Source organism: Epinephelus moara, chromosome 3 (genome assembly GCF_006386435.1).
Source record: "Epinephelus moara isolate mb chromosome 3, YSFRI_EMoa_1.0, whole genome shotgun sequence".
Lineage (NCBI taxonomy): Eukaryota > Metazoa > Chordata > Actinopteri > Perciformes > Serranidae > Epinephelus > Epinephelus moara.
Window position 1 is genome coordinate 18,028,973 of NC_065508.1, and position 17,794 is coordinate 18,046,766.

The 17,794-nt window shown below is 38.0% G+C and overlaps 1 protein-coding gene across 2 annotated transcripts; it reads right to left on the reverse strand.

The window, feature by feature from the left end:
- Window positions 1-4,378: 4,378 nt before the first annotated feature.
- On the reverse strand, window positions 4,379-17,525 carry il13ra2 (interleukin 13 receptor, alpha 2). Of its 2 annotated transcripts, none has more exons than XM_050041278.1 (10): window positions 17,389-17,525; window positions 17,023-17,146; window positions 16,543-16,694; window positions 13,637-13,793; window positions 13,418-13,538; window positions 12,220-12,404; window positions 11,859-12,013; window positions 9,715-9,862; window positions 5,926-6,043; window positions 4,379-5,830 (listed from the first exon to the last, which is right to left on the reverse strand). In XM_050041278.1, the coding sequence occupies exons 2-10, from the start codon at window positions 17,108-17,110 to the stop codon at window positions 5,743-5,745; spliced, it is 1,212 nt and encodes a 403-aa protein (XP_049897235.1). In that variant the 5' UTR covers window positions 17,111-17,146; window positions 17,389-17,525; the 3' UTR covers window positions 4,379-5,742. The 2 variants fall into 2 exon arrangements, with proteins under 2 accessions (XP_049897235.1, XP_049897236.1); XM_050041279.1 differs by lacking the exons at window positions 4,379-5,830; window positions 5,926-6,043 and adding exons at window positions 6,110-8,871; window positions 9,310-9,386.
- Between the last annotated feature and the right edge of the window lie 269 nt (window positions 17,526-17,794).

Consider the following 17,794-nt stretch of genomic DNA (forward strand, 5'->3'; position numbering starts at 1 on the left):
TAGAGCACCTTTAGGATGTGGTAGAACGGGAGATTCTCATCATGGATGTGCAGCCGACAAATCTGCAGCAACTGTGTGATGCTATCATGTCAATATGGACCAAAATCTCTGAGGAATGTTTCCAGCAGCTTGTTGAATCCATGCCACTAAGATTTAAGGCAGTTCTGAAGGCAAAATGGGGTCCAACCCGGTACTGGCAAGATGTACCTAATAAAGTGGCCGATGAGTGTTTATATAAATAAAATGAGAAATTATTCAAAGACCATTCGTAGTTCTTCACTCACACAGCTGTTTCTGTCTACTTACAGGCATGCCACAGCTGAAAATATTTGCCTATAAACAGTATTTTGAATTCATAATCATTCAAAACATAATGCTGAGCAGAATATTCAGATACAGCCCAGTGTTGCATGTGGAAACCAAAAGGCAAATGTGGCTCTTCATTGTTTGAAATGACAGACCACTGAATGCTGTTTATGTCAGAGCAATTCATTCCTATAGCAGTTTCACCAACCTTATGTCCTGCTGTATATTAGATGTTTTTTAATTTAATGCAAATGCAGCTGTGCAGGTAATGGCATGTTACTCCATGACTGTTATTGAGATTGACTTGTGAGATAGGTTGAAATTCATGAAAATGCAATAAGACAACAGAGACTTAATGTGCAGCAGCAATCGTTATCATTGTTCCTGTTTAAACAAATATATCATGCTGCAACAATAAGGATTAAAATAAAAAAGGATTATAAAGTAGTTGCAGCTGTTGCAGTCGTGACAGGCAAATTATGCAGACGTTTAATAGCCTATTGTGTTTTAACTGGAACCATTTTTATTTGAGTGAGTAAATAATCCCTAAATGTTTACTTCTGTCAACTCAGAGGAATTGAAATATTTCCAGGACGAGGCATTCAGTCTGATGGGCCACCCTTTGTGTTCGTTGTGATACGTCTCCACTTGAATGTTTTGTCTTCAGGAGTTCTGAGAAGAGACAGGTTTCAACGAGGTCAGGATTTCACCAGCCTCAGTTGATGCTATCCATCCTTGGATAACACACTGTTAGCTGAGGCAGACGCCTTCATTCAGTCATTGTGTCCACTCATTTTTTTAATATCACTGCTCACAGTGCCTTTGACAGTTTGTTTTATTTGAAATAGGTCATTGAATGAAACAGGGGTGATCAGTTCTTTACTCGCCGAGGGGGAGGAGGAGGAGAGCAGGCCAAGGTCCACTTTTGCCGCACTTGGTTGCCTCTGTCATTGACCTTCGCTGTCACAATAAACTGACTTCAGACTGCTGCCACACAGGACGCCGGCATCACTCTACAGCCTTTCTGAAGGTGCAACTTGACCTTAAGGCTGCGGCATGTCGGGGAGACCTTGGTCTTAGCCTTAGCAGATTAGGAGCACACAGGGAATAAGAGAGAGAGAGCAGTGTTTGCAGCCTGCAGCTTGATTTACGTCAGGGAGGGAAGCACCTGGATCACACCTGTCCTCAATCAGTAATTGCACCACTGCACACACAAACCACATCCAATCAGTGCCATTGGACTAAAGGTCAGGTAAGATGAAGGTGCATATACAGTCTACCATGTTACATTAATACATTGTAGAACATAGTAATTTAACATAACTTAGACACTTCTGCAGTCTGTAAAAGGTGTAGGCTGAAGCTACAGTTTATAACACTATGAAAATACCTCTCAAAGCATGCTGACTTACTCTCTTCTGAAACAACTTTTCGATACTTTCAGATAATAATTGTTTTGTTTTTTTTGCTCTGTACATAATTTGAGCTGTTTTAACGTGGACCAAATCTTCAATTTTGTTTATATACATACATTTTATTTGTAGATTTTCAGATATTGACACAAACAACACAAAACCAGGTACAAATCACCCTCCCCCCACCCATGGAAGTTAACAGTACAAAATACATATGCATATAGTACAAGTAACCAAATGTTATTTGTCCAACCTGTTATGAACATGTATCTGTACATGCATGCAAACATTTTGGGCCATTCGTGATAAATAGGACATGAATGGTTGCCTCTCCATGTGTAAGAAGTTGGTGATTTCTGTCAACCAGGTCATGAAAGAAGGCACATCCTCAGTTTTCCAAAGAGTCAGGATATTCCTTTTTGCCACCACCATGCCCTATCGTATTGTCTTTTGTTGCAAGTGAGATAAAGCTGATGGATGTCGGGTTCCATCCGGAATGGCAGTGTGTGGGTCTGGTGTAATATCACAGTTGTACACTTCTGAAAAGCACTTAAAAATATTTAACCAGAACTTGTTCAGCTTGGGGCAAGACCAAAAGAGGTGGCCCAGGGTGCCTTCTGCTGATTTACATTTTGGGCAAAGTGGAGAGACAGAGGGATAAAAGGAGTGACGTTTAGTACAGGAGTAGTGGAGCCTGTGAAGCACTTTAAATTGAGTAAGCTGGTGTCTGGAATTTATGCAGCAATTGTGAATGTCTTTTAGGTAAGTTTCCCAGGTTACCAAATCTTGAAATTTAATAGTCTTTAGTTTAGCAAATAATGAGTTTGTTGGTTCTTTACTGTATATGGGGTTTTGCTCACAATTCTCATGGCTGTCTTTTGAAGTATGAAAATTGGATTTGTGTTTGTTCTATATGAAGTTCCCCACACTTCCACACAGAAAGTGATGTATGGTAGAATAAAGGAATAGTATAAGATGTATAATGAGGCTTGATTTAGAAGATCTTCATATAATATTGGAGTTGACTTTGAAATTTTGCCTTTGATATAATTTATGTGCGGCTTCCTGTGTAGTTTATTATGTATTACAACATCCAGTGACTTGTTAGACATTTTTCAAACAAACATCCCATATTGTGCCCCTAATAACAAAAAACCCAAGCTGTCTTTTTCATCATTCATCTTTCCCTGGCTTGCATGTTAGTGGCGCAATATAATCGCTGGCCCCCTTACTGGCCCCACCTCATGAAAATAATAAAATAGTTGGAGTCTCTGTGTGGTGTTTTCCAAACTTGAGAGGGCTTGTTCCCAGTAAATGTTTTGTTTCTTAGAATCAGCGTATGCCTTCAAATTAAAGCTGTATATTTTAATTTTAAGGAAAAGGATAACCAGCCTATTTGAGATAAACACATTAATACACTGGGATTGTTGTGGAACTCAAAATGTTAACTGCACCCGTATGAGTCTTTGCACATCAGATAATTAGTGACATTAACTATAGAATGTTTTGTACAGCATGTCACTAAGCTTGACCAATCATATTTTTATCACCTCAAAAATATTGCTGAAATAAGATCTATTTTAACTTTTAGAGATACAGAAACTGTTGCACATACTTTTATCTCTTCACGTCTTGATTATTGCAACAGCCTTTATTCCTGTCTTGATCAAAAAACCTTGCAACGACTTCAGATCGTTCAGAACTCAGCCGCAAGGCTTTTAACCCAAACCAAGAAGTACAACCACATCATGCCAGTTTTAGCCTCTTTACATTGGCTCCCTGAGTTATATCGGAGCCAAATTGTGTGCCGTTACTTTTGTTAAATGTTGCTGTTGTCCCTGGTTTTATATGAGAAGTGGAAAAGATCACTAGCTGCTAGGCTAATTTATACAATGTAAAATGCCATAGGCTTGTGCTAATAACGTTAGCATGTTGTATTTGTGGGGAAAATGTGTCCAGATAAAGACAAGTGTTTGTCTGTGAATGCTGCGAGTTATAGTGAAGCCGATTTGTGTACTTGTGTTTGAAATTGTCCCTATTAAGCCATGTTTAATGCGTGTTTAATGTGTGTTTTGAATCAACTAAACTTTGCATTTGCATTACACAGAAAACTCTGCCGCCGACTAGTGTTTTGGAGGTGTAACTGCAGAGTGACACAGAGACAAGTATAAATGATCACAACGGCGTAGGTCATGTGCGTAGGTATTAATCCTGCTTTTATCTGAGCTGTCCTTATATTTTATTGGTATCTTATTGATGTTATTTCCCATTTATTATCTTGATTTTAGCTTTGGCCTTCCTTATTTTATCTTTTACTAGATGACATTTTATGACATGTTTTATTCTCCTTGTGTTTTAAACATGTTTAGTTTTATTGTACAGCACTTTGTAACTGTTTGAAAAGTGCTATATAAATAAAGTTCTATTATTATCATTAATATTATAACAAGAATCCAGTATGTTTATAACTCTTCATACTGACATTGTTTTTAACTAGTCTACGTATATACTACAACAGCATAATTGAATTCCTGAAATTCAGTTACGGCTTTTGCTTTTGCTTTTGCTTTTGCTTTTGGTGTGCCACCAAGATTTTCAGTGGCCCCATCTGGCCACCCCTACAAAAACTGCTGCGTGTCAGTAAATTGAACAAAAAGTATTTGACAAGTTTTTTATTGTACCCAGTGGACACTTTTTTCTTCTACAACCTATGAACACATGTCAGATGTCATCCATGAAATACAGAGACAATGTGCACCATATACCCATTATGCATTTGCATTATTATTCCATAAAAATGCCGTAAATATAAAAGCAGGTCACGGTTCAAAACTCTTACTACGTAATAACTCAAAGTAACAGCAGTTGAAATTATGTTGACCCTGTAAACACATACAGTAAGAGCCCAAAATAGTCCGACAAGATATGAACACATGAAAGCTGCGTGTGATACATTCATTTTCTGCATCATACTTCCTGTTTATGATACTCACAAAGTCTGTATTCAAGAACAGACAGATAGGGTCAGGTATCTGGATGTCTGGATGCATTAAAAATAGACATTTTTATGAGGCATGTTGCACATAAAAAGCATGATAACATCTGACCAACTCTACAATTTCAAACAATAAAAATGTACAAAATTCAGAAGAAAGGTGGAGTACATTTGGTGTAACTGAGACATTTTGGCAACATTTAGGATCGTTTTGCAGGTTGAGTTACAATTTAAATTCTTCAAGACAAAACTGGCAAGGAGTCTTGGCATTATAATCACCTGACACTCTTTTGTATTAAACCCTTTCAAGTTAAAAAAAAAAAAAAGTCCGCTCAGTCATTATTATAAATTCTTGGGATGATCAAAGACTTCATTGGCCTGGTGTGCAGTAAAGTACTAAACCTTTTCATACATATTATTCTTGTATAATGGGTCTGGACGTAATAATAAAACCTCTGATGTCTGGACCAAGAGGCAAGAGTTTAGGCAAAAAGTAAACAAGTTAATAAGAAAACATAAAACAGATTTCAATAAAAATTTCTCCACAACATGAAGTGGAGTCGTGCTGAGTGACTCAGCTGGCAAGAGATCTGGCAAATAGTAAAAACATCAAAAACAAATTCCCAAAGAATAAGCAATTGCTCCTGAACACAACACTGGCTATACTGCTGACTGAATCAGCTGGCAAGTGTCATAGCAAACAGTAAACAATCATGAACATAACATTTCCAGTTAACATGACTCAGAATAGTTCATGTAAATTCAAGCATTTGTATGAAAATGTACATAAAAATGTGAGTGTTATATTTTTTGGTAAATAACCCACTGTAACCTTCAGCCTAATGTGTTATATCTTCAGTAACTGTGTGTTGGCAGTAGTAATCTGATGACTGTGAGGCATCTTTGAGAGCTTCATTGTGTGATTTTCAATCCGACACCCTGAACAGCGAGAGAGGTGGAACGCTATACGATAAAAATCATCTGACAAAGGTGCTGTTTGAGAGCGATAGAGGTTTCCTGGTCTTTTTACACGTCCGTCACTGTAAGGACTGAATTTCTGGCAAACAGGGTTGTGAGCAGAGAGTCTGGCTTCTTTACTTGTCTCGATCTCCTCCTACAACAGACACACATTTTGCAGTGAGCTTCTAATTTCAGGGTAAATCTTTCTGTATATCTCACTGTATACTGTATATGTGTGTGTTTACTCACACTTTAAGCACTGCCCCCACACACAGCGACAGCACCAGTATGGCGATAATGGCAACAGCGATATAAACGTAGACAGGTACCGTGTCCCATTCTGGTTCAGACGCGAGTTCTTGCTTTTCTGTAACAAACATACACACAAATTTACACTCATTTACACTCTTTTTTTTTTTTTTTTTTTTTTTTTTACATATCCCTTTGTCAAAAAAGCTATCAATGAACCTCACAAAGATAAGTCAAATAAAATCTAAATAACCAACAATAAATGATGAGCACAATGTCTAAACAAAGCTGATGATGCATATTTGGACATTTTTATTCAATTCATGAGTAATTTGAACACTTTCGTTCTATGAGAGACAAAATTTTGCCAAACAAAGCAGTAATTACACACACATACCACAGACAAGTCAAAATGGTCACACATACTAAAAATATCAGCAAGAAGAACATTAAAGTCCGTCAGGGGAATCAGTGTTTTGTTTATTTTGCAGTTCATTTCAGTGATGTAAGGCGCATAGTACCAGAAACCAGTTTTCTCCGAGTCAGAGTTGATAATTTAGTCTTTTAATTCAACGTTTTCTGTGATCCAAGTCATGGTTGGTTACATTAAATCCAACTTAGTAAGTTGAAAATCTCATTAGCTGGGATGACATAGTCTTTAAATTACCGTTCAACCTTTTCATGTAACCTGTGAAAAAAAGAGTGATAGCTGTGTGATTATAATGAATCAAATGTTGCGTGTAAATGGCGTCCAGTGGTTAAAGGGTCGGGATATCTCCATAAAATATATAGTGGATTGTAAAATGGTCAGTTTTCTGTTCCCATACAAGAATCCAATCAGAATTTTCAGCTTTAGAGTTCATGAGTTTTATAGAATTTTCTATCTAACCAAATTCCTAAGTTCTTATAATGCCACACTGTATCATTATATTTAGGAGTAGGGACATCAAAGTGCTGTGCTTTTGTGAAATGTGTACTGTTTTTTTTTTGAGTTTATAAAGTTTTAAAGTAATAAAAGAGGTCTGGAGGTTGACAAAAGCAGACTAACTTGAAGAAATGCCCGGTTTGCAGTAGAGCTGCTGATGGAATACAGGATGGTATCATCAGCATATAAATGGACATTGCAATATATGGTGGAAAATAGATTCTTATTTCCTAAAACAACATGGGACTTAATGTTGACCCTTGTGAGACACCCTAATCAACCATCTGGACAGCAATAACAGAGACACAAGCATAGAGTTTGGTAAAAAAAATGTATTTTGCCAAAACATTGTGATGCTTCAAATCAGAGATCAGAGTTTCATTTATCAAGCCTGAAGCTACGGATACTTTCAGTCCATTTCTTCTGTATTGGTAGAAATAGGAATTTTAACAAGAGTGAAGCCATGCATGTTTTAATAAATTGGCAAGAGTTTTGGCGAGTAGTCAACCATAAAACATTGAAACAAACATCCAATTAGTTATACAGTATTGGCGTACATCCAAAAGGAGATTTTAACAAGAGTCTTTGAGACCAATTTTAACATTCAGCAAATTAGATGAAAAGGCAGTCTGTGGCCAACAGCCATTTACCTTCAAGAGGCAAAATGAACTACTAGACCCCTACTGACCCCCCCTTTCTTCCACACTGTGCAATGCATACAGATGCTGTTGCCTTCAAGAACCCATACAGTACAGTGCGCTCAGCAGAACACAGCTTCATCATATTTTACTTAGAGCCCCATAAATCAACCAGCACTCCTACATTCTCATGAAAATAAAAACAGATAATACTTGTCAGTACCTTCCAAAGTACAGTTGTGTAATGTCCCTTTAACAAAACAAACGTTACATTAGGCAATGGAAAAAAAAACACCACTCTATCTGTGCACTGCGGTCCTTAATGTGGCCAACTCCCACTCTTAGATGCAGTGATGACAGACAGACAGGCAGACAGACAGTATGAGTCACTAGTTGTGCAACAGTAGCTGTACAATCAAAAGCTTAATCCTTTTCATGATGTAATGCACTCAACATACTGTAAATACAGATATTAAGAAAAAATAAAAAAGCCATTTGTGTATCAGTTGCTCACCCTGTGTTACCTTTTGGGATAAAGAAAAATTGTTTTTCATGAATGCCTCCATGGTGAGCAAAGAATCTAAAAAAGGTATTTTCATCAAAACTTTGCAATTTCAAACAGTTTAATGTACAGACAAGTAACGTGACTGGGTATTTGAACTCTGCTCTTTTTTTATATTACAGCGTTTTAGTGAAAATGCCTGTGTTTGGGAAATACTGAGCATATGACTGGATAAATGCCATCTGGATAATACTGCACGAGTTGTGTAAGAGTTTGAGAACCAACGTTAAATGTGGTCCCCAATAACTAAAATTCAGACCGAATGTTCACCTTCTTTGTGTTCTTCGTTCACTGTGGTGGTTTAACTTTTTTGTGTGTGTTTTTACTATGTTATTTGTATTCTATTTTATTGCTTTTATCTTGTTTTATTGCTTTGTCTTTTATTTAGTTTTGTAAAGCACTTAATAACTGTGTTTCGAAAGGTGCTATATAAATAAAGTTTATTATTATATTATCATTATAAGAGTGAAACAAAGTTTTCTGAATGAATTCAAGGTAACACACGGTGAGTCATAGATATACAAAAAATCATTTTACAAGTGCAGTATTTTTGCTGCTAAGTGGTATAAAGTCCCAAACAAATTTGAAATTATTAAATGACCCCACATAAATGAAGACAAAGTGCCATTGAGGCCTTTCAGGCTACTAAATGTCTCTTGTTTGAAGCCCTTAAAATACATTCATGGTGCACTCATCAGTTTGAGCCTCTCAAAATTATCAGAACATTTCTGTCAGGATGTTGCCAGTACTCTCTGATGCCTAAACAGAAGATGATCCTTCCTCCTGCCATTCAGCGGACCAGATCTGGGCAGCATCAGTGGCTGTAAAAAAAATTGGACACATTAGAAGGATTGCACATGTTGAGATTTTAGTATGTTTTTTGGTTTTGCAAAAGGACAGCAATGTTTTAATGCTGCCTAATAGCCTGAAATGTCATTTTGGTATTTTGACACACCTGGTGAGGTGACATAAATTAGATACTGACATAAAAACAGATTAGAATGCACACAAAATGTAATTAATTGTTAATGTATATATTTTTTTATTTTTTATTTTTGATATTTTTAATTGACTTAGATTATTCATTTAACAAAATCCTAATAATATGGAGCAAAAATAACGTCAAACTGAAGTAAACATGAGAACAAAAGGCATGAAAATAATGATTTTTTTTAAAAAAATATGACAATGCCATATGCAATTTATGTTTTGCAGTATCATAAAAACAATAATTATAGATAATATAAAATTAAACTTACTATTTGGTGAGGACATCAGGGTCTTCCAGCTGGGAATCCAAAAAGTTAGCGGGACTCATGAGGACTTGCTGATGTGGCTTTAAACACAAAAGTTGCTTCACAGCTTAGTTTGTAAATCCTTTACTCTGAGTAGATCTTTTAGGAAAGCCGCATTAGAAATAAATCTGTCAAGCATTTAAACCCATGATCTATAACAGCTCATGCAGAGATTTGTCAGATTTCTATGTGACGCATTAATACACATTAATACATGTGACAAAATCGGTTTGGTGGATGGCGCACTGGGGCAGTACTGGTGATTAATCTTTTTTTGTCGCCCTCTGGTGAACTGATTTCATGCACATATTTTGAGTTTTTTCTTTGTAATGACAACAAGTTTGTTGTAGTAAATTGAAATATCATTACCTGGGTGGCATGTCGGACGACTCCACTCACTCCAAAAGCTCTTTTCTGCACAGTACTTGTGCAATCTGGATCGAACCCTGAAGCAGTTACTCTGATTGTCGTGGATGGCGGGCAGAGATAGGGTCGTCTGTTTGGTTGAAATCTGCTGCTGTAGAAACATGATTTGAAGATAAGTTAGAGTCAGAAAGGTAATGCCCATAGCCCAAAGTCTAAACTGGCTTAGTTGCATTAATCAGTATTTTTAGTATCTTTTAGCTCATTGTCCTGGTCATATGGCACATTTGGTTCAGTCACACCACACCCATCAACCCAGTTTTAAACTGCATTAGGTCACCTTTTCTTTTCTTCTACCTTTAATAACTCTATTATACTCGACCTGCACATCACCAAAGCGCACACACAAGTTAGCACTGCTCTGGGGAAATACAGATTGACATCTTGCAGCTTAAGACCCAGATAACTATCTCAGGAGTCAGTGGAGGCCAAATCAAAGTATTGGTGGCCACAAACTGGAGCCCATTTTGCGATGGGATAAGCCCAGCTGTGATACAGCGATCCACAACTTAAAACATATGTGGGCCAGGGGTGTAAAGTTGGGGGAGCCAAGGGCCTCCTCTCTGCTTCCTACCCCACTACTTTCAGCCCCCTTGCTCAGACCACACCCATCTTTGAACTCAGCCTTTATTTTGATCTCTAAACACCTATAAAGTTTCATGACTGCATCTTGCAGGGTTGTTAGTGTACAATAATGTTTTGACAAAATCAGTCCTCAGACAGAGATACTGTATAAACACCTGGTAAAATACTCAAAACCACTTCCGTGGTGGTTCCCGCTACAACTGGTGCCAGCAGGAGCACATTTTGCTGCCATGACATGCACACATATAGACTGACTCATGAGGAGAAAACAATACCAGTGCCTGTGTTGTTGTGAATGGATATTTAAATTTTAGTGCAATGAAGAAACTGCGCTGCAAAAATCCTTATGCATTTCTTCACAGTCTATGTAATCACCACTTTAATTAAAGTGGTGCTGAGGTATTTTAATGCTACTGTTCTGTTGTGGTGTAGTTATTACATGTGATGTGGTCTTTGCAAAACAAGTCATACCCCGAGCGTCTTTTATTGCTTTTTAAAATTTTATTTTGTCACCGTCCGTTGCTCTTGTGACAGGTTTGTGTTTAACTGGAAGCGTGAGATCATAATCTGATTTAAGTGTCTGGCAATAAATGTCAGCGGTGTTTTGACACCTCAACAGTTGCAATTGTTGACATTTAACTTTTTAATTGTTCTCAGTACTTTGAAAAGTGAATAAATCGCTGCAGGGGGAATAAAACAAATGACTGCCAAGCAGGTTAGGCACGGAAACTAATCTCTCAACCCAGCTGTCAGATTAAACGTTAACATTGTTTCAGCAAACCATGGACATGTTAAATTTGTTCGTTTCATTTATTGCGGTTTTGAAGAAACGTAATGTTTCTTCGTTCAATTTTTTAATTTCATTTTGTGTCAATGCTGTGGTTAATGTGGGGTTACTTTTAGGCACAAAAACCACAACTACAACATAATGTTTTGGCCTCAAAAACCTAGTTTGGTTGCCACAAACATGGCTGGAAATGTTCCGATCTATCGTAAAAAAAATCCAGGGTTTTGTCGCCATAAACACAGCTGGAAATGTACTGACTCTTTCTCGCACCATGCAACATTCCCTCCTCTGCTTGATGAGAAACTCGAATCACATACATGTAATCTGAACTACGTCCCTTCAGAAAGCTGCTTTGATACATATGAAACATACATTACATTACAAACATACTTTCTGTGGTTTGCAGAAATGTACAATGCTAACGTTTTATTCCAGCGACTGGGCTAAATCTCTACGCAGAAACTCTGTGATTTAAGGAGGAATTTAAAGAGAATGCAACATGTTTAAAGAAGATGCTTCTATGACTCTCACAGCAGCCTAATCCTGTTTACCACAGGTGGCTTTGCAGTGCTGTCATCAGTCCAGCATCTGTTTAAGCCCATTCAAAACAAACAAAGGATGCGGAAAGTTGTATACCTTCCACACAACAGGATTTTTGTGAAAAGGATTCTGGTTAGTTCAGTGACTACTTCAGATTTACATGTTAGGTAATCCATACCGAAGCAATTTTCCCATCAGGTTCCTCTTGATTGTGTTCCACCTCCCATTCTAGGCAGTGTCCAGGAATCCTCCCAGCAGGACCATCCCAGTGTAGCTCCAGCTGCATGTCTGGACCTGTTTGTAGATGCACTTTCTCTGTGGTGTCAGGCTTCACTGCATAAACAATAAATCAGCGCAGAACAGATTACAGATTGTGTAAGAAGATGAGAAGAAAACAAAAACCAGATTTTGGCGAGATCACTTTGGAGCAAGTAATGGCTTGAAACACAGGGTCAAAACATGAGGGTGATATTTACTATGACCCCCATTGCGTTTGCATGTTAAGGCTCTGTTAAACCAGAAGGTAACCGTGCATGTACCTTGGTTTTGGATTTGCAGGGAGATAAACGTCGGTTTCAGGGGCCCTTCAGAAGAGGAGCCGTTTACGCAGAAGTTTATATTGGTGAACTCCGGGAGAGATTTCCCTGTGAAGTTGCAGCCACTCCTGGTTCCACTTGAGAACAAATATTTTGGGCATTCTTCTGCCTGTTCCAGCTCTTTGTGCCTGAGGAAGAGACAGAACAGATAAAACACTATTATATGGGTGCAGTCAATTCACCCTGACAGTACTGTGGAAAGTTGAGTTTGAAGATGTTCACCATATGTTTAGCATCACTGCAATTCAAGGTCAATAGCTTTTGTTTTGTGGTACTTTGTGGCATTACAACTCAACAACACTCAACAAGTTCCAGTGTTTAGGATTTAGGGTGATGTACTGCCAGAAATGGGATATGATATGATTGGTATGTTTTCTTCAGTGTATATGTAACCGGTGGACTGTGTAGCTATAAAGAGCCCCAGACCGTGGATATCTTTGGAGGCGATCTCCATTCATTCCTTGTTCACTGGCATATTTCTGCAGTCGCCCACAACAGACAAATCAAACAGATAGAAGCCAGTCTGCGACAAACAGCATCAGAAAAACACTAATATCTTGTGTGAAACTGCTTTATACTGTGTTTTACTGCTTTTAATCACCTGGTCCGCTTGTTTTGGAGAGGAAGAGACCTCTGCGGATAATTTGTCTCACAGTAAAAACCTTCCTGAACAATGAACCCTGAAGAAATTCTAACCAGGAGAAGTTTCATCTGGTTGCAATCTGCAATCCTCACCACTAGATGCCACTAAATCCCCCTAAATCTTACACAGTGAACCTTTAAATAAATCATAGCTATTATTTAAGACCATCAACAATTCTCAGTTTCTCAGACTCTGAAGTGGATGTTAACAAGTCAAGTGATCACCAGAGCTTTTCAGATTCATCCTTTAGGGATCTTGAATATCTGCTCCACATTTATGGCAATTGATCCAAAGTTCTCGAGCCATTTCATTCAAAGCCAACTTCATTGTGGCACTGCAGAGTCAGAGGATCACTAAAGTCGGCAGGATTTATCTTCCAAGGACCATGAATAACTTCAAGGGAAGCTATCAAGTAGAAATTTAGTTCAGGACCAAAGTGGTTGACAACTGACCTCTGCTGAAGAGATTAAAAGTGCCTCTAATGAGCACATGACATACCAGAAGTACAGATTTTGCTGTGAGTTGGTCGGCATCTTTGGGCTCCTTCCCCAGCTGCACTCCACGTACTTCATGTTATGGTACACACAGACAAAATCCTGGACAGCAGTACCCACAACACCTAGAGATAGAAAGTGGAATAAAACCAATCAATGTCAGTTCATATTTTCCAGATGTCTTGATGTCTTTACCACCATGTATAAAACCTTAAGGACTGACCTGTGCTGAGTGGTTTCCGGATCAGTTCAGTGTAGCTCTTGCTCTTCGTCATGGTGCCATTGGTGCAGGGTCCATTCAACAAGGTGTACACTCTCACTCTGACGTCTTTCATCAGATCAAACTGGGAACTGTGTGTCATCCTGGACGTCCTGATAGCCTGTCAAACCAGGAACACAACTGTGTTATTCAGATTACAGTGTAATTGTATGTTTACTATGCTCAGACTTTCAACAAAGACACCTTTTGGACCATCGACTTTATAAAAGAAGTGGACATAGCCACCATGACGTCGTTTATTGGTATGTGGACTACTGTTTTGAAGCCTCATGTTTGGCATTTTGGCTGTTGCCATGTTGTATTTTTGGAGCCAGAAGTGACCATATTTGGATGAGACTGGGGAGCTGTGGAGGACAGAGAGGTGGATCTGACTGTGAACCTGAGAACACAGCAACCAGGTTGCAACTTGTCAATCACAAGGTAGTCACACATTATGGGACCATTAGTTACAAAATGAACATTATATTTTGCTGAACAAGACTTGAAACTAGCGATTGAGACCATAAACTCATTAGGAAAATGTTAACTGAAATATAAATCAAGTGAGATGTAGAGTCATTATCGTATAGACTTTTTTTTGCAACCAGTGGTGTCGCCCCCTGCTGGCCATTAGAAAGAATGTAGGCACTTCCCCATTGGTTAGCCTATTTAGACCCGGAGATAATCCCTTGCTTATGACAGAAAGTTTGCTTCCCAATCTTAAATTTCCATGATAGATATAGTTCTGAGAAACCCGACCTTGTGCTTTCCTTTACTGTATGTTTGAATTCAAAGCTAATGATTGTGGTTTGAAACTAAATTTGACACCTCAGGCGCTCACTCGAGAAGATCATGTCCTGGAGCATGTAAGTAATGAATAAACAATGAATGTATTTTGTTTAACGCATGATGAGCCTGGGGCGTCACAACTGTCAAATATGATCATTGTCTTAGTTATGACATAGCCACATCTGTCATTGTCATACGACCTGACTCAGACACCAGCATATGTTACACAAACATTAACCTGTGCTCAATCAATGCACCACCCGGCAAAAATAAAACCAGCCTGGGGATTTGAAAGAGACTTGTGGGTCCTTTTTTTGTTTTTGCCCCTCATTAAAAATAAAATGATGAAAGGTTTGAAACAGTGAACTTCACTGGAATATTCTCAGAGGATCAACGAGCCTCCAGGCTGTGTGAAATTGAAACCATATGAACCTGTTCTGACACTGAAACATATTAAAAGTTCCCACACTACCTGAGGTCATAGCTACAGATCTAAAGCAACCTCTAACAGGTTTCCAATGTAATGGCCTGAAGTACTGCACCCTTCGCTAATATCCGAATAATTCCAAACAGACCTTTCACACCTTCCACAGAACTGCTCTCCTCGTGTGAATCACTGACTAACACTGTAAAGTACCACAATAAAAGTGGCACATTTATTTTAATTTTAAGGATACCTGTTTTTTCCCCTGAGATATGAAACCTGATTTCTTTAACATAAGTACTTGATTAACAAAGATTTACATGTATAATCAGGGTTGTATGAAGTTAAGCACGCTCTACAGAGAGACATCAAAAACATAATTCAGCCTTATCAGCCTGCTGCATTGTTTGGTCCTTTGAAGGGCCTGTTTGTTCACCCAATCTCTCATTTTAGCAGGTGTGTCCATACACTGCTGCTGAGATTACAACCGTAATCACAAGATTATTATTTTTATTCATTAATATGATCATTTTTCATACGCTGTTTGAGCAATAAAAACACTTTTTTAGAGACGTATTCTCAGTATAAAAATACACAGTATATTATATGTGTGTTTTTATGTTCAATTCAATAAAATGTCATTCATAAAGCCCAATATCACAAATCAGAAGTTGCCTCAGAGGGCTTTACAGCATACGACATCCCTCTGAGGTGAATTGTCTCATTTAAATGGCTAATAATGATTTAGCTCTGTCATGCATTATTTTTGATCAATTCAGTCAAGATTTTTTTCTTCCAAAGTATTTTTATTACTCTTTAGGCACATGTTATATTATATTTGAGTGGCAGAAATATTTTAATATTGAACGTTTTGTTTTAAACACACATTTTTCAAGGAGTTTTTTCACGTCTGCTCGGAAGCACGCGTTTGAGTTTTCACCTGAAGACATATAAACCATGAATAAAATGATTAATGATGTGGAAACTTGGCTATAAGTATTTAACTTCTATATAACTTGTATTTATTTTGCTCCCGAATTCTCAGCCCCCCATTCAACTGTAGGCATATATTTTTCTCCAGTTAACATTTTCCTCAAACACACACAGTTACATTTTTATGACATAAATACAGTGATTTACAGCCAAAAATTACGTATTTTCAATAACAATAAAAAAGTAAGTAATAGCAGGCCTATAATTGTAGCTTAAATACATCCAGGGATGCATGATGTCCAAATTAGTGGACATGATTAATCATATTTTTTCCACAGTATAAATTCAATACTTGGAAACTTTGGAAACTGAAGGCTGCCACTCCTTAGTTGTTACTTGATGTTACCACATGTTATTTAGATGCAAGTGTCTCTTCCTATGTAACAATTAGCAAGACAGATTTGCTGCACAGCATTTTGTGGCATTGAGCTGGCCAACTTGGATTTGAGAGATTTGCGTTGCACTTACGACGGCCGACCAGTAGGTGACAGTGTATGGCGTGACGCGCTAAGGTCCACCGTAGTGGTTGAAGCGCAACTACACCATCAGAACCAGTGAATATACATGAAAATTGCTGTAACCGCTATGGCTTTAACTTCATTTCAAGAGGTTTGGCAAGTTAAGTGCTTCCATGTAAGATGTGAATAAAATGGTTTGCACTTACAGTCCAGCTGTTCTTGTATGTGTTGAAGTACTCCAGCTGATACTGTTTTTGGCACTCTGTCACATTGATCAAACTGGCCGGGGGGCTCCATGTAATGTCGAGATGTCCAAGATGTCCAGGGTCTGATATCACAAGGTCTTCAGGAGGATCCACTGCAGAGGGGAAAAATATACAGAAAATAGCCTTTAATTTTTACTTAAAAAAAACAAAAAAACATTATTTCAGTATGTTCAGCCTGTTCAGACATTACACTCTGATAATTTGCATCTCATTTCTTGGAAATGTGAGTGCAAAGTCGCACCCATTCTGGCAGCAACTCTCATCTCTGCACAACATTTAATTCATTGTGTGTCCCATTAAATCCTTTGTTTAAACGTGGTTTGGTTTCCACTAAGGAGTTCAAATGATGAAAGGGTATACACGTGAAAAGTGCCATGCGGTTCATTAGCTCATAATTTAAGTAAACAAATCTGGGCCAACCTGTAAGTCCATTGCAATGCATGCTCTCCCTCCAGGTTATTAATAGCAGCATCAGTGTCGCTTGATGAGTCATCTTTTTACTCGCCATCAGTGCGTAGTCGACACTTTATTACTATAACCAAGACTGAGAAAGCAAATACAAATTAAACAAGTTGTAAACACAGATAAAATGTGTCACTGAGTGAGCTCACTTTAAATCCTGGTCTCTTGTTTATTTATCAGAGAAACTGTTTTCAAAAAGTATGGAAACAAAATAAAAGAATAACAAAAAACGTTTTCCCTGTGATACAAAATAAAAACATAATTTTACATTGAATATTTCTAAACCAAATAAAGCTGTCAGACCTAAGAGACTAATGTACTTACATGAATGTGGGAGAGCGTTTTTCCTCTGAGGCAGGTTCAGACAGAGTTTATGAGACTGCAGCGTGGGAGGACTGACCATGTGTGCTGCTCAGATCAGACTGAGAGGGAGTTTGGTTTTTTTCCTCACTCTAATCAAGGAGATGATGCCATGCAGATAATTGTTTTGGCGTGAATATTTATACAGAAGGAGGGTTTTTTGGGGGGGAGAAAATGATTAGCTTCACTTCTATTTATGCTCATTTCATGTTGGCTCTTGCCCTGGCGCTTCCATTTCTATATGGTAACAGAATTCCACTTAATTTTTTCTCACTCCTGTCAAAGTGAAAGCCATGTTGTCAGTGTCATGTCTAACACATGAACATTTTATTTTTAAAATCATGAAAAAACATATTGTCTCATCTCGAAT